The following is a 25,402-nucleotide window of genomic DNA, read 5'->3' as shown; positions in this document are numbered from 1 at the left end:
ATCCCAGCACATTGGGAGACCAAGGCAGGCGGATCACTTGAGCTCAGGAGTTTAAAACCAGCCTGGCCAACATGGTGAAACCCTGTCTCTACTAAAAATATAAAAATTAGCCGGGTATGGTGGCCAGCAACTGTAATCCCAGCTACTCGGGAGGCTGAAGCAAGAGAATTGATTGAACCTGGGAGGCGGAGGTTGCAGTGAGGTCAGACTGTGCCACTGCATTCCAGCCTGGGAGGCAGAGCAAGACTCCATCTCAAAAAAAAAAAAACCTAAAAAACCAAAAAAAAAAAAATACTTAATGCAGTACAGAGAAAGGTTAGCATCACAGAAGCTTTTATTTCCTCTTACTTTCTAGGTGCTCAAACAACTTAGATTTGAGATGCAAGCATATTATGATTTATCACAAATTTTAATACATTTTTTATGTTATTTCATTGATAATTCATTTTACTTGTCCTTTAACTAGTTGTTTTTTTCTTTCAGATTCAATTCCATTGGAAGGTAAGCCATGGTTAATGCTTAAGAGAGCCAGAAAAATCCAAATCTTTGAACACACTTAAAGCAACCACAAATTGCTGTTAGAGAAGAAAACAAATGTGGGTGTTTAAGAAGTACTTGTTATTTTAGTTTACCTTGTCAAATTTGGTCCTGTCGGCAACATCGAGATCAGAGGCAGACATGTTTCCCATATCCAGCAGGGAAGATGACTGAGACCTGCGATTCCCTGAACTCTGAACACTGAGCTTATTTAGACTAGAAGTAGATCCAGTTAATTTCCCCGAACTTCCGTGAAGACCTAAGAAATAATAAAACTTTGAAAGTTGTGATCTTCAGAAATAAATGATCCAAAGTATAAAGCAGGGACGGATCTTGGTCTTCCGGGGCTCATATTAGTTAGTGCACAATCTTCTATATGGGATAGGTGATACAGTTTCCTTATCTTCCATTAACATTTGTGTCCTAATCCTGAGCATATTCAACAGAGAAGCGAAACTACACAGATCCATAGAACAGGACTGAAGAGGACCTTAAAGAGCATATTGTCTATAACCTGCCCACTTTATAAAGTCGCTAGGTATCACTAGATATCACTGGTGATATCACTAGACTAAAGTAGATGAGGGCTTCTTTTCCATTCAAAAAGACCAGAATATGGATGAAGGTCACTAAAGACCATGTTAGCATATTAGCTAGCACAGCTTCAGAAGATAACTGCGGCATCTCAATGTTACCTCCACAATAAATCAATACATTAGGTTGAACCCACACTTGATCATTCTGCCCACCAAAAAAAGTCAATTACATATGATTCGACTTAATATGATCCGAACTCTAAAACTGCTTTTCCAGTAAGTGAACTGATTATAGTCCTTTAAAAACTAAATAAAATGAAGAGAAAAAACACCCTGAAAACTTGTTATATTTAAAATACAACTGAAATGTAACACATATAGCACTAACCATATTAATATGGGACATCTGTGTTTAGGTAAAATTTAGGTATCCACCATAGCCATGAGGAAAAATGACAACATACAGCTGGGCAACAGCTCACATACACCAAGGAGTGAAAGGATTTGATGTTTAGAAGAAAATATGATATTTTTATTCAGAATTAAATATACACAATAATTAATATATTCTAAAAACATCCTTCCTATTTGTTACCTTGTACTATGTGCTAATGGTCAGAAAGGACAAATGAAGACAAAGTTGTAATAATTAAAGATAAACTTTGGCTTCATTATGTAAAATCCGACCATATCTATGTAAGAATTTTTATAGTTTTTAAACAGCCTGAAAACAGAAGTATAATGGTTAAGTCTTTTCATAAATTCCTGACACAAAGTTCTACTGCGACTCATCAAGTAGTTTTAACTATATCATACATTTCTTGGATGTACATACTACTACTATCATGTTGCCTTTCTTTCACCAATACCTGGCAATTCAGAGCAATCAAACTTTTTGGTGTTACCTTTTTTCAAGACAACTGATTTCTAGACATTAAACAAACATGCATTGAGAATACCTACTAATACACTAAGCATACTCACTCTCTGTTTCCTGTTTGACAGCACTTTCTTTTCGAGGCAGTGTAGCTGTGATGGATTAGGTTGCAAGCATCAAAGACAAAGACAAGTTAATAAACTGCAATTTGCACAAACCATGCACAAGAGGAAGTTAAAGCTCTAGTTTAAAAGACACATGCAAAGAACCATGAGCATCAAGTAACAAGAAGTGCAGACATGTTTAGTTGGTCACCTACTGTTTGAGAAATTATATGAGAGAAAAAAACTTTCCTTTTAATGTATTGTTTTTACTCAAATATTCAGGTAGAAATATCTATGTGTAACCCCCCTACAATTTAAAATGTTCTTTAAGTTTATAAAGCTGGTATATTTAAATTTAAAAGACCAAATTTGCAAGTTTTGGTTTCTTGAGAAAACATAATTCAAGTAAATAATAAAGTGGCAATTTACCGGAATGCAGCTGTAGATTTAGATATCAACAATCTTGTATTCCCCAAAAGCTCATGAAAGAAATCTCCACTGTTCTAAATAATTTTATACATATGTAATAAAACATTATAAATGGGGCTTTAAAACCATTAAAAAATTAAAACTAATTATCAAGCTTAATTACTTAGTACTGGCTTTGTGAGTGCCCATAATGAAAAGTAAAAATCATGATACTAACAATCAGATGTATGAATAAAAGGGAACAGATTTGGTAAAATAATCTGAACTCTTTTTTAGGGTCATTAGGCATTTCTTTTATTTAAAACTTCTCTCTCTATAATATCTATTAGATCAATATTAGAGCTAATTTTTTGAAACAGTCCAAACTCAAATTAGAAGTTGATGTGAGCCGGACACGGTGGCTTACGCCTGTAATCCCAGCACTTTGGGAGGCTGAGGCAGGTGGATCACCTGAGGTCAGAGGTTCGATCAGCCTGATCAACGTAGGGAAACCCCATCTCTACTATAAAGACAAAAGTTAGCCAGCTGTGGCAGCACACACCTGTACTCTCAGCTACTTAGGAGGCTGAAGCAGGAGAACTGCTAGAACCAGGGAAAGGTAATGTCATTGTGCTCTAGCCTGGGCAACAAGAGGGAAACTTAGTCTCAAAAAAACAAAACAAAACAAAAAAGAAGTTGATGTGAAAAGTGAAGAAAGATCATAGGATGAAACAGAATATCAAAGAATAAAACTAAAACCTAAAAGTATCTTAAAAACAGCAAAAAAAAAAAAAAAAAAAAAAAGTGTCAGCTGACATTATCCCTGCCAAACTTCAAGGCAAAAATTTTGTCACATAGGTGACTGGTGTATCTTCATTAGTGACAGGTATATCTTCCCAGCCGTGGCTACCTGAAGCTCAAAGGAGTATGCAAAAAACAAGGCTGGACATTAATGTGGCAAACAGGGATCACACTGGAGCTACTAGCTCTGCTAGCCAATCTGAACAGTACTGTCTGGTGCCTTAAGGTGTCACTATGCTATGTTCAGCAGTGCCAGAGCAAAATCTGATTTTTTTTAACATGGTTTATCTCTTTCTTTTTTTTTGAAACAGGATCTCATTATGTTGCCAAGGCTGGACCTGAACTCCTGGACTCAAGTGATCTTCCTACCTCAGCCTCCCATATAGCTGAGATTATAGATATGGACCACCACGTCTGGCTAATTTTCTTTCTTTAGTAGACAATAAGAAATACAGACTTACTAGTAGTTACTATTAATTATAACTTGGGTTCATAAAACAGTCTATATCACTTATCAGCAAATGGTAATACTCAGGTAAAATGTTAAATATCTTTAAATAATCCCCACCACAATGTAAACTTCATAAAGGTAGAGTCTTTGTTTAACTGATGCGTTCCCAGTACTTTTAACAGTGAGTTATTAGATAATATGTAATTAATAAATATCTACTGAGTTAATCTTTCAGCCATCCTTGAATTCAACATTGTATTCAAGACTCTTCAGAATCAACAAGATTTCTTAGTTTAGTGGAGAAACAAGAATAGAATAATTTCGGCTAAAGATTTAAAATATTAAATATGAAGGAGGGCAATAATTATGTAAATGTATGTATAAAGGGACTAAAATCTCATACGGATGAGAAGTCATATGTATATATCTTAACTGTAGAAAGTAAAAATGGTGACTTAAAAAAAATTACTAAATTTCATTTCCCTGTCATTTCATTAAGTAAATTTGTAGAATACAAAGAAAAAAATACACTGAAATAATCCTGGGAGAAAAAATTCCATGCCTTTGAAAATATCAAAATAAATATATTAATCAAAAAAGGCAGCAACGTACACAAAGGCCTTATCACAAAGAAAAGCTACTTCCTGGATACTTTAACATATTTTTGAATTATTTCACTAAGTAGGTGTTAAAGACTTGATTCAAGAGTGGTTCAAAAAGAAAGGATTCTCTATTCCCCTGATTCTCTATTACTTTATTGACTATATAGTTTCTTTTTGTAAGATACATTCATTCTGACTATTCTTACCAGTATCTATTCTTAATAGCATTTGTGACCCAGAATTTTCAGAGCATCAAGTAAACAAAAAGCAAAATTATTTAAATTTCATTTATAATTACTTAATTTTGATTCACTGAAAAGTCATCTTTCCAAAATTTGAGGTTTCTATTTTAATTGTAATTACAGATGCTCCTTGACTTACGATGGAATTACATTTCTTGCCCTTTTTCTTTTTTTTTTTTTTTTGAGACAGGGTCTTGCTCTGTTGTCCAAGCTGGAGTGTAGTAGCACAATCACAGCTCACTGCAGCCTTGACTTCTCGGGCTCAAGTGATCCATGCACCTCAGCCTCCCGAGGAGCTGGGATCACAGGTGCACACCACCATGCTGGCTAATTTTTTATTTTTTTGTAGAGATGGGGTTTTGTCATTACCAAGGCTGGTCTGGAACTCCAGGGCTCAAGTCATCCTCCTGGCTCAGCATCCTAAAATGCTGGGTTTATATGTGTGAGCCACTGCACCAGGCTGGAGTTACCTTTTGATAAACCCATTACAAGGTGAAAATATAGTAAACAGAAAATGCATTTAACAGACCCAACTTACTGAGCATAGAGGCCTAGCCTACCTTAAAGATGGTGAAAACACGTTAGCCTAGAGTTGGGCAAAATCATCCAATACAAAGCCTATTTTATAATAAAGTATTGAATATTTCATGTAATTTACTGAATATCATACTGAAAGTAAAAAACAGAATGGCTGTACGGGTACTTGAAGTATGATTTGTACTGACTGCAGAGTGCTTTTAAACCACTGTAAAATCAAAAAATCCTAAGCTGAAAAATTATAAGCCAGGACAGTCTGTAGTATTAAAAATTCATTTAAACACAATTTGAATCATCTTAAAGATATCTTTGAAAAAAATTTACATTATACCTTATTCAGAACTTCTCAAGTCATTTGCATTTAACTTTACATTAATTATTAAAATACTAGCTAAAAGTTAGATTTTCAAACATGAACCACATGAACCAAACTATTTTTATACTCTGAATTGTTTATTTAGTTTTTCTTCTCCTATAGCTATCAAAATAACTGATACTGTAATTTTCTTTTGTTTTATAGACTGTTTCACAAATTAGCATGTCATCCTTGCACGGTGCAATGCTCACCTTCTCTCTTTTGTTCCAATTTCAGTATATGTGCTGCTAAAGCAAGCACATTTTTCTGTGCAATCAATTGTCACACCTAATTCTCCTATCCTTGCTATTTAATACATTTAGTAGAAGATATGTAAATTTAACACTTATAAAACTACAAAAGTACCTTTTAAACCTCTATTATGTTAATTAAAAATGTTTTTAACAAGATAATTTAAGAATTTCTCAAGGAAGAAAAAAATTTAGGTTAAGGTTAATGCAATGATAACATTAAGATACCACTGTACTTGATTTAAGTTATATTTTTATTATTTCATTTATCTTAATGTGAATCTTAGACTTGATAAACTATTATGATACTAGGATTAATGACCTACTCAGGAGACAATTTTACAAATATTTCTCTTTTATCTCCAGTTTTCATATACTAAAGGAGTTCTCTCAAAATAAAATGGTTCACTAACAAGTGGTGACAAATATACTTAATGAAAACATTAAACATGTAACTGCATTAATATGCTGTTTACTGAAAAAAAAAGCATAACATATCCACAGTGAAACATTAACAAGGATATAAACACATCGCTGTTTAAGAACAATTAACCTTTAGGATGAGTTAGCATTTCTGTTTCCAAAAGCATACTGTCCCAAGATTCTTGTCAGTATTTGTAAAGTGTAGCACATGTACACACAAATCCAAACCATTTCAAATGTCTGGACTAGTATGATCAATATATTAATGTTTCTTTTTTTAAAAAACAGTGAGTTACAGAAATAATTACCCATTAATGACAGTCTTCTCTGTCCCACAGAAAAGGATGGAAATATGTACAATTAGTTTTCAATCCTGTTTCTCGATTACTGAAGTTGCTTAGGGCATAGGCTCCTTTCAACAGGCAAATGCTAAACTCATTATTCTAAAGGGGAGCTATGCAGACACACTGAGGAGTACACAATGTGGCCATTTAAGGCCAGGTTTTGACTTGAATAGGCACAAAACTCCATCCAAAAGGAACTCCAGAGATGGGTACATGCAAGAGCGGAATGTGGCCTCGGCAAATCGCCTTCCTCGTAACTTGATACTGTCACTGGCTATTCTTTCAAATAATGTTTTTGTCCATTTGAAATAGTTAGAAACAACAAAAATTAACATGCTTCAAAACATCTCTTCAGGAAAATAAGGTAAAATGACATGAGAATGTTTGGTGACTGTTTTATAGCCCTTTGGCAGGGGATAAAATATTTAAACTTTCTTTTTGATTCAAAATAGCCAGTGAGAAGTAAGAAGCTAGGAATCAGTTTCATTTCTATGTGGAGAGCAATGACTTAAGAGATTAGTGACTTGCCCCCAACTGTTACAAAAAGTCTTTTAGGGAATTAGAAACAACTCCCAACATCTGTCTCTCAGTCTAATACTTTTTCTACTTAACTGCACTTCATTTTCTCACCAACTGCTTTCCCTATGAATACACATATTTGATTACAGCATGAATACACAATTGCTGCCATAGTCACATACTGTAGAATTTTAATAGGAAAAAAAATTTAGATATACTTATTTGTTCCATGAAACAGCTATAAATCAAGCCAATGTATTAGACCTCTGTTTTCATTCATTCTACTGGATCTACCTCCACCTTGCTTAAGATGTCTTAGAATTATCTGCTATAAATAAAACCATTTTTAATAGGAAGATAATCAACTGACATGCCTAAGCTTACCAAACTTCTTGCTTTCTTTAGTTGTGCCAGTCATCTTGATCTTTGCAACTTCAAAGAAATCTTTGATTTCTCTTTCATACAGTCGGGATAAATAATCCATGTAATTCTTAAAATAAAAGTAACACATACTTCCTATTAATAAAACACATATAACAATTTCCATTTTTCAATTCTCCAAGTCCTTCATGCTTATTTTAAATTTCCTGGTGCAAAACTTGGATGTATGTCACAGGATATAAAAATAGGTTATTTTCTGTCTTAAAAAAACAATTGAATCGGCATCATAACATTAACAATTTACAAACATATGAAGTCAAACATAGCTATATTTATATTTTCATTTTTCTATATTAACTTTTGCATATTTTAAATATCACTGCAATCATACTATACAGAATATCTGAATCAGAACAATCACGTTTCTCCAGTCTCACATTTTAATGACAGCACAGTATTCAGTTTTGTTGGTGTAGCACCATTAAGTAAACCAATCCCCTAACAAAGGACAATGAAGAGGTTCCCATGTTTTGCAGTGATAGACAATGTTACAATGATCTTTTCATTTCTAATGAACTGTTTCTTTGGAATAATTCTTTAGGGGTGGAATTACAGGGTCAAGGAGTATGGGAATCTTAATTGCTTTCCTCTGTAATGCCATGCTGCTTTAAAAACAGTTATACCAATCATAAATAGTGTTCATGGCATTTAAGGATATTTAGTTTCACTGAGCCTCTGTTAGCTTGGGGCATTACCCCAAAATAGGTTATTTTCCCTAAGAATTTAATTAGTGTATCTTACAGTCTCCAAAATTAAATAATTAATTTTCTCAAAACAGGTTTGATTCTCACTTAAATAAAAACACCTATCCTTTGACATGCAAAAATCATTTCTTCATCATTTCTACTTATTATCACATAAAAATATACTCTCAGGAAGAGTTCCTCAGTAGTGGGAGACTGTATGTTTTTCCAAGTATGAAGTTAAATGCCACACACAGAGTTTGACTAAATTTAAATAAATCCATAGCAGAAAAGACGTACCTAGCTATTCCTTTAAGTTTATCAAAAAATCTAAGCTTCAACTTCCTATACTATTCCAAATTAATATGTCCATTTTTAGAACATATTTACTTGACTTTAAAGATCAAGTATACCTTCCAGAGGGTACATGTTATATAAATATTTGGATATTGATTCATAGCTTACCACTGATTTTCTTAAGTATTTTACAGATGTAGCCTTATAAAATAGCATTTGGGCCAAACATAGGTATAGATCCTGCCCTTTTTCAATTTATAGGTCATACACATTTTTCATACAATCTCTGTAGGCACACTTAGTCAAATGAGCAATTCTTTCCCATGATCTCTGTATAACTTTAAAAGCAAATATAAAATAAAATTCCTATTTCATAGGGATGTATTACTTTTTCAGTGGGACACAAATGCCTTAAATACCTTTTCTCCTGGTACTCAACAGAACTCACTGATAATAAAGACCACAGGCAGGTTTTACTTTATCAGTGTCTCCCCAAAACTCTGATGCCAGCCTGGGCAGCATGGTAAAACCCTGTGTCTACAAAAAATACAAAATTAGCTGTGAGTGGTGGCACATGCCTATAGTCCCAGCTACTCAGCAGGCGGAGGCAGGAGGACCACTTGAGCCCAGAAAGTTGAGGCTGCAGTGAGCTGTGATTGTGTCACTGCATTCCAATCTGGGTGACAGAGTGAGATTCTGTCTCAAAACACCACACAACAAAAGAAAACAAAACAAAACCCTATAGTAAGTTTTAAATTTTAAGATGATACTTTAGAACCCAAGATCACCATCTTCTCTACTGGCTCTCTGATTTTTTTTTTTCCTTCCACCAGCCTCAGCTTCTCTGGCTCTCTAACTAAATCTGCCTTTCCTCCCAGCAACCCATGCCCCTACTGTTTGGCTTTCGAGTAGCAAGCGGTGGAACCTGGGTCCACTGTAGAGTCTTCCAGAGACCTCCATGTTTTACTTTTTCTTTATACAATGTGAAAGGAAAATAAATTTGGGGGCCCCAAAATCACTAAGCTAAAGGGAAAAGTCAAGCTGGGAACTGCCTTGGCAAACCTACCTCCCATTCTATTCAGATATCCTTCTGCTCACTGAGATAAATGCATACCTGATTGGCTCATTTGGAAAGGCTAATTGGAAACTCAAAGGAATGCAACCATTTGTCACTTATCTATCTATGACCTGGAAGCCCCCTCCCTACGTCCCAACGTTTGCATGAAGTTGTTCAGCCTTTCCAGACCAAACCAAACCAAACCAATGTTCACGTTACATATGTTGATTGATGTCTCATGTCTCCTTAAAATGTATAGCTATGGCCCAATTGCCTTGGGCACATGTTGTCAGGACCTAATGAGGCTGTGTCATGGGTGCACATCCTCAACTCTGGCAAAATAAACTTTCTGAATTGACTGAGGTCTGTCTCACATATACGGGATTCACAACAATAGGACAAATTCTACAAATGTAGAACTGAGGTGGAGAGAAGACATGTGAGTCATTTGCAAGCTAAACTGCCAATCAGGAGGGTATTAGGAGAAGAAAACTCCTTTCCTACCCATAGATGGACCATCTCTACTAACTGCCCTACATGTATGACCCAGAGTCGCAGATAGGGGTAGCAGTCCTGAGAGGAGGGAATCTGGGCAATCGAAGCTACATCTATTTTTCGTATATCAAAAATTGCGGCTTTGCTTAGATTCAGCCTCAGTACAGCTAGAGGCAGTGGCTAGTGATTCTTACTTCCAAAGAATTTTGAACAAGCTTTTCCTGTTCCTGCCAAAAAGAGTGAGCTGTGTAAACCTAACCAAGTGCAAACAGCTTTCTGAATTTACGTATGATTTCTTGCTAAAGAAATTTAGCCAGATTTGCCTGTTCCCTTTTTTCTTCCATTCCTTTCTTCCTTTTTAAGTAAAATTCCTGTTTTTTGACAATTCTTCTGCAGCCAAATTAGATTATGAGGTAAAAATACATAATCTGTCAAAAGCTCAAATCACAGGATAAAGCAACATTCCTGGGAAAAGATCATTTTCATTTAAAAAGCTCATTAATATTGTCAATCAAAAAAATAGTCTGAGCAGAGAATGATTCCATAAATCTACTAGGTTGGCTATAATCTTGTTTCTTCACTTTAAATTACATTCATGAATACTGCATTATATATAAAGATAGGGCAATAATAGTTACTGGGAGCACAATTAGGCAAAAAGCTTATTGATTACTTATTTGAATATTCACTAGGGGACAAAGCACTTGTTGGCACAAAACTCTTAAGAAAATATAATTTATGTTTAATTATTCAGAACATTAATCCTCCTAAAACTTCAAAAGGCAAAGAATTCCACTAACGTAAATTTTTTTCCTTAAGATATCTCCAAATCAGAATTCTGTTGAATGAAAACAAGACAAAACAAAATATAACACAACAGTAGACGCGTATAGATATATGCTTAATACACTAATTCTGAAGAACTAAAATAATCTCACCTAAAGTAGCTAGCCAGATAAGAAGTATATAAGTACTTCAGGAGACTTTTTTTTTGATTAGCATTTTAAAAATTACAATTTAAAAATATTATTTATTCTACCAAGGTTTATGCCCCTTTTCTTACGATCTCAGTTTAGAAGTGTAAGAGCCAGATTTTACTTTAAACGGGTAAAGTCACTTCCAAGAGAAAATGCATGAAAACGGATACATAAATATGTCCTATTGTCAAATATGTCGACACAAATACATTGATAGGAATACACAATTTGCCTCCTTCTTACTATCACACTTCTCATAAATCTCTACCTAACCCTTCTGCTTTCTTCTGAAGCATGAATCTAAGATACTGGATAGAAGTTACTTTTACATTAGCAATTCCAATTTTCTCATTCCAAGGAGACCTGGAACATACCATTCTTTCCAATTCTAGAGCATCTTTGAGGGCCACATTATCCACATAATTATTATTAATTATTAACACAGCTTATGCATTACTTAGGTTTTTTATTTTTAAACTTCAGGTTCACAATAACTTACAGCAGTTAAAGGTTTTAGATGTTTCTCAGATTATTTCAGAATTTTTATCAAATGGATCTTCAGCCAGGACTATCTAGAATACTATTAGCTATTTATGTATTTGAGTAGATAGGTAGAAATTCTTTAGCTCTATTTTTTAAAAAGGGACATAATGCCCAATTCATAAACTAAAGATCAACTGTATAAATGCCAGAAAAGTACCGTCCCTATGGTTTCCTGCTACAATGGCTATTAAACCTAAGTCGGGTCATGTCATTCCATGGCTCAAAGTCCACCAGCTCCCCTCCCTACCTTGCAGTGTCATGCACAGGAAAAGATAAATCCTTACACTGTCCACAATCCCTTCCAGATCCGCCATGCCATCACCAGGGTCTGCCCCTGGCACACAGTGCTCCTACCACACTGGCCTCCCTGCTCTGCAAGCACACCAGGAACGCTCTGCCTTAGGGCACTTGCACTGTGCCTAAAAATCTCTCCTCTGGAAATCCTTATCCCACACCCTTCCCCCAGTCCTGGCATTCCCTGCTCTATTTTCTCTAGAGCACTCAGCAGCACCTCTTAACATACTATATAATTAACTTTTTTGTCTGTCTATCTCCTCTAGAATACGTACTCTGAGATGGCAAGGTTCCTTCAACGCTGTATCTCCAAGTGCTTCCCACAAGTGTTAGCATGTAATAGGTTCTCAATTCATTTGCTGATTGAATACATGAATAAATGACTTTGCTCTTCCCCAAGTGTAGAATTTTAGCCAGTGGTACATACTACTGTTCTAACCTTCGAGCCCGGCAAATTTGGCATCAACCTGCTCCTTCTGCCATTGGAGTCTCTCTTTTGGTTTATATTTTCTCTCTATTCCTAACACCATCTTCCTGGCTCAACACTTCATTTCATCTGAAGTATTACGTTAGGTTCTTAACTAAATTTCCCTCATCTAATCTTTTCCCATGCTTGAGGAATGCTGGTGTGTCTCACAGCTCATCTTTTTTAACATAACTTCTGACTGTTCTAGAATAGGAAATTTCTGCTTCGGTCACACGTAACCTCACTATCCTAGGACAAGGATATATTTTTCTCACCTTTATCTGCATATCTGTCTCCCCATCCTTGGAATGCCCTTCCTCTTATTTCTGGTTTAATTGTACTCATTATTTAAACTCAACTGGAAGTCCAAAATCTTCCATGGAGTTTCCCCAATGGCCTCAAGACAGGGATTTTCCTTCCTTATACTGCCATACACTTAAAACTCATTTCCAGTTTAATGTTTAATTTTTTGCTGATTGTTTTATGTATGATTCTTCCCAGTCAGATTTAAAGCTCACTAGAGTAGAAGCTTATTAGGTAGGGCCCAGGTTCCTGGAATAGCAGAATGCTTGCTTAATAAAGAGGCACTTTGTACTTCCTTAACAGAACAGATTATAAACCCATAGAGGGCAAATACCTCACTTACAATGTTCATACTTCCTTGTTTCTATACCATACATAAAGAAACTCGGGAAATTAGTATAGCATTTAACTAAATTGACTGATGCTTCAGGCTACAGTATGGCTTAATATATTTCAATACTGAAGTTTAAATTTTAGGTCTTCTTTATCCAAATAAACAAAAGGAATGTTATCACTGGTAAAGAGCACTGAACCATTTTCTGCTTTGCTAAGAATGTACGATAGTACTTTAAACTTGGGGAACTGGACACACGATCTCTTGATTTTAAAAGGTAATGCTCTATTCTCAGTGAGTAAATGACATCAAATCCATACCTTTGTTAGTCCTTCGTATTTTCCATAATCTGTACTCTTTAGCCACTCCATCAGCTTGGCATATCGGAGCAAATCTCTATGAAATGGATGATGATTGGGTAAAGTCAGTTCAACAGAGTGTTGAGCAAGAGTTGAACTCTGATCATGACCCTATAGTGAGTAAATAAGTAAATAAATATCATTGACAGTACAAAGAAACATTGTTACAATAAAAAGTCAAAACAATGACCAAAACGTGGCCAAGCAAAACCAGTAAGACATAGAAAAATAAAAACCATTAAGAATAGAACACAGAAAAAGAAAAACCAAATACTTACTCAACTTTTATTATCCTGTGCATATCAAATAAACATTACCACCATAAGATAATCATAAACATGCAATGGCACTCTGATAAATCAACTACTCATTCCGTCTTCCAAAGGAGTGAAGATGGACTGTTTCAGGGAAGCTGTCTCTTTTCTACAATATTTTACAATTTAACAAGCAAATGAACTTCCTGATATAGCTTCAATTAAGAAACACAAACGGAGAAATCATTCAAAACAGTATTCCCATTAGAGTTTATAATATTTAAAACAACAGACAAAAAATGTAGAATATAAAGTCTTAGAGCTTGGAATTGGAACCTTGGTCATCTGAGTCGTGCTTCCATCTTGGAGCAGATTCAATTTAAAAACACAATTTCCGAAAAACAAGCAAAAGGCAAAACAAGACAGGTTTCTTTGAAGTAATTTTCATTCAGTCTGAATTGCCTAGATGGTCAGAAGTTATTTGTTAGCATTTTGTGAAAACTGTATTAAAATGACACAGACTGCTAGAGTTTTAGAGCTGGTTAACTAATTTTCTGGTAAGGTTACCTAAAGCTAATTATGAATGTGGATTATACTAGTTGGTATACATTAGCTTAATAAGCATCCTGAATTTAAAGAATTTAAATTCTTTTAAGTTAAAAGGGACTTTTTCATCTAATTTATATACTTTACTATATACACAAAATAAGAACTTAGTGGTTATGAATTTTAAAAACTTTTCTTTAAATTACAGAGAATTCAGAAACATTTCTGGCCTAGAGGAATGAAGAGTTCCCTAGTAACTGAGAAAGAAAGATGGAAGTATAAGACATGCCAAGTACAAAGTCCCACATCAATATCCAAGTCCCGTCTTCATAAATGTTTTCAAATCAGCCTGTTGGAAAATTTTCAGGTGTGAGAATACATCCCCAATTTAAATGGAAATTAAGAAGAAAAAAGGAAGGACACATTATATGGAAATTACATATAAAATGGTAGAGAACAACCAGTGTACTTATCAGATTCGTCTTACTGATATCTACTTAGGTTAACATGGGAAACCAAACTAGAGATGGCAGGAAAATATCACAAAATGAGACTGACCAGTTCAAAATAACAAGAACTAGAAGAGGCAACAGAAGTTCATAGCTACCACAGATGTGATACACGATATGTTAATTAATAGGTCCATAATCACGTTCTGTAATTCTGACATCCAAAAAGCTCTGAAAACTCAGAATAAGCTTCACACGGAAACAATTTTGATGGTAAAACTTGACCTCAATTGACATGGGCCTATTTATAGTTTTTAGAGTGACTATTCATATTTTTTGTTGCAGAAACATGTACTTGGAGTGATTATATAATATATAGTACATATACTGCATTACTCTTTTAGAAGAGCAATATTATATAATCTGAAAAATTCTAAAAACACACTTAACTCCAAAAGTTTTGGATAACAAAGTGTGGACCTATGTGGATGTTCTTTTCTGGGTGGCTACCTGAATATAAAACGATCACATCTTCCAAAAGAATTGATGAGGTCTAGGAGCTAAAGTATTGAAGAATGGCACAATTCTACATATTTAGGATGCCTGGTTCACCATGTCTTTCTGTAAAGGCTAACAATAAAGATGAACAAAATTAATAACATTAAGTAAAATACACAGGTATTACCATTGGACTATTATCTATTTTTGTGTTGCCAAAGGTCAATATAAACATTCTATTACAGAAATGGTTTTTAACTGACACACCAGAAGGATAATCGGGATTCTACAGCATTATATGCATTAGATACTAGACAGATACACGTATTATAGTTTTAGGTCTACAAATGTCTCCAATTGGGTTTTATTTTTTAAAAATTTATTTTTATTTATTAATAGAGATGGGGTCTCACTATGTTGCCCAGGCTACTTTCAAACTCCCAGGCTCAAGTTATTAGCCCACCTCAGCCTCCTGAAGTGCTGGAATTACAGGTGTGAGCCACTGCACCTGGCCTAAACTGTGCTTTAATTGGTCACACTGATTAAAGGGGAAGAATATTAGACAGACAGACTTCTACCATACAAATGCTTTCTAAATAGTTTTTATTAGTAACAATGTATCGTTATCCAAAACATTCTTCTTCATTAATTTTTCTCAATGATTCAAGACTCAAAATTACTGTCTATGTTCTTCTACAACTGTTTACTCTGGCAGAAACGTCAATTAACTTTTTCAAGGTAACCCAGCTAGGAGATAGGAGAGTCAGGCTAGTGTCTGCACTCTTAAGCACTTTGCTATAGTAATTTTTTAGAAGAAATGATACATTGGGGTCAAAATTTGAATAACTTTTCAAGATTTGGAACTCTTTCTGTTACGACATATTTATTTTTGTGTTCTTAAAAAAAAAAAAATCTGAGCAAAGCTCTAACAAACCTCACAAAAATACATCTTAATCATAAGTCTTTCTAAGCTTTTAACCAGAAATCACTAATCCATGTTTAGAAAAATGTGACATATGCTTAAGGAAATAATTTTCGTAAAAGAAACTGAATGTTGGTGGTCTACAACACAGGTTTATTATAGCTTGTTTCTGTATATATATGTTAAAAGAAAAATTTCTACACTTAAGCATATGGTAAAAAGTTTCACAACTTCAGTTTTTTCCTAGTTGTAATTTTAGTTCAGTGCATTTTCATTTTCTCTAAGTTAAGTGCATCATCGGTCTCAAGCCGCTAAAGGCAAAAGTAGATAGAATCATGAGGTCTCTGTAGAACCAAAGGGGGAAACAAAAGGTACAGAGCAGTTATTAGAATAAATCTTTCAAAAAACAACCACAACAAATTTTTAAAGGACATATTTTTTATGCAAATATTTCCTGAATTTCATTAGCCTTAATTTGACTGCCTGCTTTCAATATCATAATCCTAATTAGTGTAACTGGCCAGCTTCTCATACCTGAATATCTATCTAGACACCCAAATCCCTAGTAAATGTAAAAATTATGGGTAAGAGCCTATAATTTCAGTGGAAGTTTAGTGTGTAAGATCTGAAAGATCTAAAAGAAGCTAGCCATGCTTTATGTAACATTACTCTCATATTTATTACAGTGAATATCATATTAAAATATACTTCAAGTTTCACTAAAGTATAAAATACAGAAGTATTAACAGGAAAGTTGTATCACAGCATGCTCTGGATCAGTGATTCCCAAATGCAAGATGTTTTTCCTGTCCTACAGCAATAAGAAAACATAAAATGAAATAAGTGAGTCTTTCATAAAGGTAAACGTATTAATTTTTAAAATCTGAAAGGAAATTCTTATTCTTTTAGTGCCAAAGTGTCATTTTTAAATCAAAAAGATAATGAAGGTGGAGGGTAGTATTTATTTTTAAAGGTCTTTATTTGGTAAAATAAAAAATTGGTGATCTCATCAGTCGCTGAATTTTATTTCTTTTAATTTTACTAATTTGTGAATTTTAAAAAGACTGGGAATCAAGGCTTTGAAATTACTGTTACGTTGTGAATCGATATTTTCACTGGATTCTTCAGTACATTATTTGTAAATGTTATAATAACTACACGTTTGCTACAAACTGTATTGCATGAACTCAGTTCAAGTTCCACCTAATCTTCGATTCCTTCCCTATCTGACTCCTTAAACTCGTAATAAAATCCACAGTTCTACAATTAACAATTTATTACATACATTGCTAAAGTACATTAGTCTTAACTCCTCCTTACAAGGAGTAAGTATTAACTCCTTACAAGCATCTTGAGGGTACAAATTATTTCTTATTCTTACATATGGAAGACAGTGCATAATAAACACATAATGAAAATTCTGTGGTTGACAAAGAGGTGCACCATTATTATTTTAATCAATTTTCCCAGCTTGTTCCCCTACCAGGAATAGAAATACCCACATTTCCCAACTCTTTTGCTAGGTGACCTGATGCACTGAATGCAACACAAAGAAAATCTTTCTTATGCGTGGGGTATCTTCTTCCACCCTTTTTGGCACATCCCAGGTTGTCGCAGCATTCTGGTTTTTAACATGCATCACTCACATGTAACAATATATATTAGCTTTTCAGAAATGGGAAGCATTCATTTTAAATGAAGCCATTAGTTTACAAGGCAAGAAGCAAAATCATAAATAACTGCATGTTACAACAAACACGGATACAGAAAAGACTCTTGTTTATTGGCTGCTATTTTCAATACTATCTACAAATGTGGATAACATTATTGTCAACAGTGTCATTTTTAAAAACTAAGGAACTGTATAGAAATAGATGTTATTGAAGTAATTACCTAAGAAAAACAGGAATCAGTATTTCCTATGTGACTTCTAAGCTTACTTTTTTCTTGACACTTTTCAGGTCAAGGAATCTCTCTGATTTCCCCCTACCGTGCTTTTAGTTAGGTGGCCTTCCTCTATGCTCCCACAGTCCCACTATCATAACAGTTATCCCTCTGGAGTATATTATTTGCTTGTCTCCCTTCCCCAGACCGTGAACTACTTGAGGGCAGGATTGGTCTCTCATTTATCCCAAGTCAGTGGCTGGTATGTACGTCAATCACCCGGCAAATAAATGACTACTAAAAATGAAGGTGTAATATTATTATTATTACTAAAGGAGTAATACTACTATTTATTACTAAATATGTGAAGTGAGTGAAAAAAATGACAGAAAGAAAAGCAAGCAGAATGAGATTAAATGCCTTTTTGGCCTGAATAGTCTCTATTATGGGACACTTAAAAACTGCTACAAATGTGGGTTAACAGGTAGCTTAAATCAGTAAGTTATAATCTGTAAAGATTCTGCTGCTGTTAAGTTTAGCAAATTTTATAGAAAAAAACAAAAAACAAAACAGAATCAGAGAAGCTTGAGCCAAATTTGATGTACTCACAGGAACCGAAAGAAAGTACGACCTGTTATAGAGTTGAAGGAGGGCCTGAGTAAACTAATTGGAAATAAAATATAGTAAATACAATTGTTTTAGAATATTGCAAAGTGAAAACAAAGTAAAAATTTAATGTTTTCAGACTGTATTTCTTGATGAACAAGATATCCCCCCAATTTTTTTTTCACCTGATAACGCTAATAAAATAAAAAGGACTTTTAAAAGAGATGAAAAAAATAAGAAACCTAATTTATTACATTAGATATTAAAATGCCTTCTAGTCAAATCCCTCAGTTACTCTTAATATTATTAATAACAATATTAATACCACCCTAATTATAACATTGTTTTCCATATAAAAATATAGGCAAAGCATTTATATGACAATTAGATCAACTGAAATTTACAGTTAAGCTACAGTCATTTTCTTAACAAGTCATTTTCTTAGTACTATGTACTAAGTACATGGAACTTACAACACATTTACAATACTGACTCAAGTTCTGAGTCTCACCTCAAAATACTGAAAAATAAAACAGGTCCAATAGTAAACATCTAACAAGTCTGGACTTACGTTCATAAATAAGAATGTCTAAGTAGTATATGCAATTAATATGCATAGTTATTTGATTTCTACAATCAGAGAGCGTCAGCTGAAGGGAACTAGACTGCCTACCTCAAGAGGCAGCTGAGGCCCAAAGAACAGCTATGAGCAAAGAAGCATCTATTTCAAAATCTTAAAATTGAATATGTGAAGGAATTGACCACAATCCCAATTAAACACATTAATATGTTTGTGGAAACTTAAGGTTAAGGTCATATATAAATAATATAGGAACATGCTCATGTTAATAATAAGATAAAATTACCTGCTGAACAAATACATTGTTGAGGTGACTGGCCAGTCTCCGGGCAAAAAGCTCTCTCAAATCACTGAATCGCTGCTGTTGCTGTTTGACTGCCAGAAGCATGTCATGGCCTGATACAGAATGACATTTTGTGACCAGTTTAATGAGTAAAAAGATTTCCTTGATGTTTAAGGGAACATTAAACATTTCCGAAGTTTTGAAGAACCCAAAAGTTTTATGGGTACATTCATTTACTTAAATGATAAAAGTTAAAACAGGATAGCACAGTGGTTCTTAAAGTGTGGTCCTCCCTCACTATCACCTGGGAATGGTTAGAAATGTGGATTCTAAAACCTCAGCCCATATCTGCTGAGTCTGGGGCTGGGGCCAGGCAATCTATGTTTTAACAAGACCTCTAGGGATTCTGATGGACACTCAAATTTTGAAACCACTGCCTTACGCTCTCCAGTCTAACCAAAGCACCTACTTCGTGCTTGGTTCTGCAGACAGCACTAAATAAAAAACATGGTCTTAACTACAGTCATTGAATGTCAATTAGAAGGAGGAGCTAAAGTAAGAAAGTTCCTAGTGTCAATAGAAATAAGTTGGGAAATCAGTGAAACTTGAGTAGCCAATAATGTAACCGTAAACCACTTGCCTCATGTTATTTCTTGTCAAAATCTTCACAAGTGACAGGCTTAGTCTCAGATTCTTAGTCACATTTTTGTCATTTCTAATGAACATACCTGGTCGAAGAGCTACATTCATGCACTGCAGAAGGGCATCAGCAGCATTGGTGCAGGCCTCAATGCCTCTGGAAGAAGCAAGATCTCCTTCCTGAAGGGCTCTTATATGACCTTTGGCCAAGTCCATGTGGTTCTAGAATATAAGCAAACACACCATTTGCATGTGTAATTTTGGGAAATTTACAGGCAAGATGCTACTCAATCCTATCATTAGGTCTTTGGAATTATTTTCAATCCTGCTTTCATAAGGAAATTAGAAAATATTTACAACTGGGTTTTACATATCATCACTAGTTTTTGTTGTTGTTAATTTACAATCATACTTACCACAAGGAACTCTATCTCAGATAGGAGTTTTACATTATTAGTGTTACTAAGATGAATAAGGTGGTTGCTTTCAGAGATCTGATCCATTTGTTCTTTTACACTTTGGAGCATTTCCTCATAACTGCTCAGTTTCAATTCAATCTGATCTACCTCCTTTAGAGCCTCATCTAGCAATTTCATTAGGATGTTGACTTGTTTTTCAGATGCCATGATTGACTGGATGTTAGCCTACAAAGTCAAAGACCAAAAACAAAAACAAAAACAAAAACAAAACACATAAACCACATTTCATGTTATTTAAATGTGTAAAAAAAAAAAAAAAAAAAAAGAATATAGGTGAAATGCTGCTCAATTTCCTTGAAATCGGAGTAACAAAAATTGATAATATATCTACACATCTACTTTATCACTTTTTATGTTCTTCCATGTTTTACAGAGTATTTCATACAGGTACACTTGCTTCTATATCAATGTTAGGAACCATGCCTTAGGATTTTATATTTCCACAGACTGCACAAGTAAGGTGCCAGAATGTCATCAGTAATGGCACATTCTCATTTTTATACATTTAGAAGGCAATAGGCCATGTTATCGCTAACATTTCCTCCAATTTTACCAGCTAGAAATTTTGTTAACATCTATGTGAAACCCTAAATAAACGCATAATCACTTGTGTGATATCTTAGTTGAGAAAGCAGCAGTGGTACACCAGACTCTGAAGAATATATGAAACTAATTTATAACTCTAGTATGATGGGAACTAGTAATATGATGCAGAGGAGCATACGGCCAACAGATAGCTCCTTCTATCATCTTTTCTCTTTTCTCTTTCATTTGCAACTCTGTTTTTTCCCCCCAGGCAAAGCAGTAACAAACCACCACCCCTTATCACTATTTTCTAAATGATTCTGACTATTGATTCTGAATTCCCCGAAATAAGGAAACTGCCAAATCCAAAATTAAACTTCAAAGCAATCTGCTGACTTGGAACACATATACAATATTAATTAGAACAAAAAATAAAAATCACTAAGCCATATTAAGAAGGCAACTAACATGGTATGATTAAAAACTTGGACAAGAAATTTAAAGAATATCATTGTACAACTGATGCTGTGGTTTCACATGTTATTTTATATGGTATTCACAGTAACTCAAGTGTAAGTGCAATCCGACTTTACGAGTCAGTGGGGCTCAGGACCACTGACATCTCTTAAGTAACAGAGCTGGAGTTTGAATCTGCCCAGGATAATTTCCTCCTTAACATCTTAAAATCATTTCTGGGCTTTGCTTTCAGTGATCTCTGCACACTTGTAATCTTGGACTATTCATATAATCTCTCTGGGCTGAGCCAGATCCCATAGCTTCTGTACTTTTCATGTACATAACACTAAAATTTAAATCTTTAAAATGTTTCTTATCCTCTGAGGGATTTCATAAATGCTTATCTTTTCTTAAGACCAGAACGAACCAAATGATTTTAGATTATTCTAACATAAGAGGTGCTGTGCATTCGATTTTTTGTTTTGTTTTGTTTTGAGACAGTGTCACTCTGTTGTCCAGGCTGGAGTGCAGTGGCATGATCTCAGCTTACTGCAATTTCTGCCTTCCAGGTTCAAGTGATTCTTGTGCCTCAGCCTCCTGAGTAGCTGGGACCACAGAAGCATACCACCATGTCTGGCTGATTTTTTTTTTTTTTTTTTTTTTTTTTTAGTAGAGATGGGGTTTTGCCATGTTGGCCAGGCTCTTCTCAAACTCCTGACCTCAGGTGATCTTGTTGCCTTGGCCTCCCAAAGTGTTGAGATTTGAATTACAGATTCAAAAACTGCATACAAAACAAAAAGCTCTATTCTAAGATATTTTAGCAGAGAAATCACAGATCTTTTTCTCTGGCTCTCCTGTTTTAACTACTCACTCAATTTTTTTTGGTAAAAGATTCACATATTTCAGCCACATTTCTCTCTTTATACTTCATCCCTATTTTTTTAAAACACACACACACACACACACACACACACACGCTATTCTTTGGCACTGAACTATTCCAATATGTTTCAGAGGTTGAGTGAATCAACTCCCAAGATGTTCTCCAGTCTACATTTTACTTCTATCACTTCATATCAAGAACCTTCCCAAATCCAGAATCTCAGCTAACTGTCTTCTAATTGGCTTAATAGGAATAGTTCATCTCTCGAAGAAGAACAGTAAAAGACTGATGGCAGTTGGTAATGTGCTTATAGATAAAGACAGCAATAACACACTATAAAGGCTTAAGTGCTGAGGTAGTATAATATGAACATCATTAGCCTTTGCAATTCACTATACATAACTTATTCATAGATTTCAAGAAAGTCTTACCCCATCTAGCACCTGCAGCTCTCTGGACAATTTTTCTGCAAAGGCTTCCGCGTTTGAGATTGCATATTCACAATCTTCCATCATTATTTCAATATCCTGTTCTTCTCTTGCATTTAACTCTTGGTATTCATCTACTACTTCTTCATCACCTCCTGTCACACTCTGATTTTCTCCACTTGGAACAGATTCTTAAAGAGGGTAAAAATCCAAAGTAAAATAGTCAAAAAAGTAACACGATACATATAGCCAGGTATAGTTATAAGCACAGGTCGTATTTAGCAGCTGAAAAAGAGGGAAGAATGATTCAAACTATATGAAAAATATCAAACTTTATTTTTATAAATAATTTCATATGTTAATGAAATAAAGTCCTAAAACATAAATAAAAAGCATGCAGTCTAATGCACTGACTTACAAATGTCAAAACGGGCTTTCACCACAATTCCCCCAAATACAATTAAGCTAAAATGCACAAGCAAAACATAAAAACAGGTGGAAACAAACCTACGCATTTTTTCGTACCTGATGTGGCTGTTGCTCTAACAAAACAATGACTATGAGTTCGGTACACACAAAAATAATTTGCTTTCCTTTTTTGCCCAGGTGGAATTTTTCTTTTGTTACTTTTGTTATTTTCATCTTTGGTATGTATATTTTTGCCAAATAATTTTTAATTAAAATGAAAAATGCATCTACAATCCATAATTTATTTTGGTCATTAGAATATTAACTGAATTTTCCGTTTCTTTGTTTTAAAAATTTCACATGCATTCATAATATTTCTAAAGATGAGTCAGTCAGTAACTCTAACGTAACTGCAACAACAACATGGCTGTTTCAAATTATGAAAAGTTAAACAGGCTTCATGCTTTATAGCAAAAGACCAAGAGGTCAAATCTGAAATGCTTTCTACATAAATGTTTCCGTTCTCTCTCTCTTTTTTCTTTCTTCTTTTTTTTTTTTTGAGATGGAGTTTCGCTCTTGTTACCCAGACTGCCAGACTGCAGTGCAATGGCGCGATCTCAGCTCACTGCAACCTCCGCCTCCTGGGTTCAGGCAATTCTCCTGCCTCAGCCTCCTGAGTAGCTGGGATTACTGGCACGTGCCACCACGCCCAGCTAATTTTTTTTTTTTTTTTGTATTTTCAGTAGAGATGGGGTTTCACCATGTTGACCAGGATGGTCTCGATCTCTTGACCTCGTGATCCACCCGCCTCGGCCTCCCAAAGTGCTGGGATTACAGGCTTGAGCCACCGCGCCTGGCTTTTTTTTTTTTTTTTTTTTTTTTTTTAAGGAAACACACCAGCATGTGAGCACTGTATATAAAACTTGAGGTTAGGAGCAGTAAAATGAAAGAAATCATTTTCAACTCCTAAGATATTATTTTACCATTCTAAATAAAGTTAGTGATTTCACGGACTTAATGGAGCATGATTTAAATCACAAACTCTGTATGCTTTTAGTATTCATTATTTTATAGGAAAATGAATATTTACATTCAGCATTACTTGAAATATGGTCATTTGTCCCAGAACAATAACCAGGTAATTTGAAGTAACAAAAGATTTGCTCTTAAGAATGGTAATAATTTAGGCAGATTGAGATCCAGAAAAAAAGAAGACTAAGACATCCCAGAAAAAAAGAAGACTAAAACTTTTGGTACAGGCAATTATAGATTTCAGTATATAAGTTCTTCAGAGAGGTATTATCAAGCTCCTTATCCTTTCAATGAGTCCATTTAGTTTACTGCGAAAATGTTAAACTGTCATGTGTGACCGCTTATTAGCCACTAGGGGGCAGGGACTGCCCAAATCATTCTGCTCCTTACACAAGTCGACTTAAACAAGTATTTTACATGATTATAATTGACTGCTTCAGAAGTATTTTCTAATGAAATGTTCCCTGAAAGCCAATGACAAATACTATCATCAATTTTATTACTATGTGTATTTTTAAAATAAATTTGTCCCGGTACAGAATTTCATAAAATATACAACCAACAGTACATAACAATGGCAACTAATAAAAACATACGGAATAGAAAAAGAAAAGGTGTTACGCACCTTCTGCAACTTTAGGCAGTTCTGGAGAGTAAAAAGGTATGAAAAGAGCAGAGGAAAGTAAGCAAAGAATATTAGCTGGGTAGAGAAGTAAACAGGCTTAAGTTTTAAAAATACTACCCATATCTCAGTTGAACTTCATGTTAAATTAAAGTTCCAAAGACATCAAAATCAACTACAAACTGGAAAGATCCATAAGAAGCTAAATTTGTAGTGTTTATTTTTTCTTATTCACTTTTTGATAGTGACTACAAATATATTTATCTTTCTATTTTCTCTTAAGTCTTTCAAAAAACAGCACTAACCCTTAGAGAAACCTGGGAAACTAATCATTTCCTGGGGATTATATTCAGGGCAGCTATGACTCATGCATTTAGTCTAGTTATATTACCCAAGGCCCGAAAGCTTTACCCAGACACACCCTCACAAAGGATTAGTCACAAAACACGGTTAGAAAGGACAAGATTGAGGCAAGTTAAAAAAATCACACAAAATAACAGTTCAAGCTGGCATTTAAGGATTCAAGTCAAAGATTTTTTTTTCTTAAAGCTGGTTGCAAGTAAAAGAATGAAAAAAAAACGCCAAACAAAAACATCATTCTACTTCAATTGCTGAAAAGTCCTCTTTTCAAAAGCTTATTCTGCTGCGAAGCCCCATTATTTAACTTACACA

At 34.5% G+C, this 25,402-nt stretch overlaps 1 protein-coding gene and 1 non-coding gene across 11 annotated transcripts in view; both read right to left on the bottom strand.

Moving 5' to 3' along the window:
* Positions 1-25,402, bottom strand: part of EXOC1 (exocyst complex component 1) — a 52,008-nt gene that overhangs the window by 13,889 nt on the left and 12,717 nt on the right. For 3 of the 10 annotated variants that reach the window (XM_074396149.1, XM_074396148.1, XM_010344137.2), the window contains 10 exons: positions 24,734-24,754; positions 22,672-22,859; positions 20,314-20,541; positions 19,987-20,119; positions 19,262-19,371; positions 18,399-18,452; positions 13,198-13,347; positions 7,372-7,477; positions 2,058-2,102; positions 633-796 (listed from right to left, as the gene is read on the bottom strand). In XM_074396149.1, coding sequence (XP_074252250.1) covers positions 633-796; positions 2,058-2,102; positions 7,372-7,477; positions 13,198-13,347; positions 18,399-18,452; positions 19,262-19,371; positions 19,987-20,119; positions 20,314-20,541; positions 22,672-22,859; positions 24,734-24,754 — 1,199 coding nt within the window. The remainder of the gene's footprint in view (positions 1-632; positions 797-2,057; positions 2,103-7,371; positions 7,478-13,197; positions 13,348-18,398; positions 18,453-19,261; positions 19,372-19,986; positions 20,120-20,313; positions 20,542-22,671; positions 22,860-24,733; positions 24,755-25,402) is intronic. The other 7 variants (XM_003933608.4, XM_003933610.4, XM_074396150.1 and 4 more) reach the window with 6 other exon arrangements.
* On the bottom strand, positions 5,606-5,711 carry LOC120363768 (U6 spliceosomal RNA). The gene has a single exon (XR_005579214.1). It is a non-coding gene; the product is annotated as a U6 spliceosomal RNA (small nuclear RNA).

Source organism: Saimiri boliviensis, chromosome 3 (genome assembly GCF_048565385.1).
Source record: "Saimiri boliviensis isolate mSaiBol1 chromosome 3, mSaiBol1.pri, whole genome shotgun sequence".
NCBI classification, from domain to species: domain Eukaryota; kingdom Metazoa; phylum Chordata; class Mammalia; order Primates; family Cebidae; genus Saimiri; species Saimiri boliviensis.
Note: the sequence above shows the minus strand (reverse complement) of the source record. Positions and strands in the feature narration are given on the sequence as shown.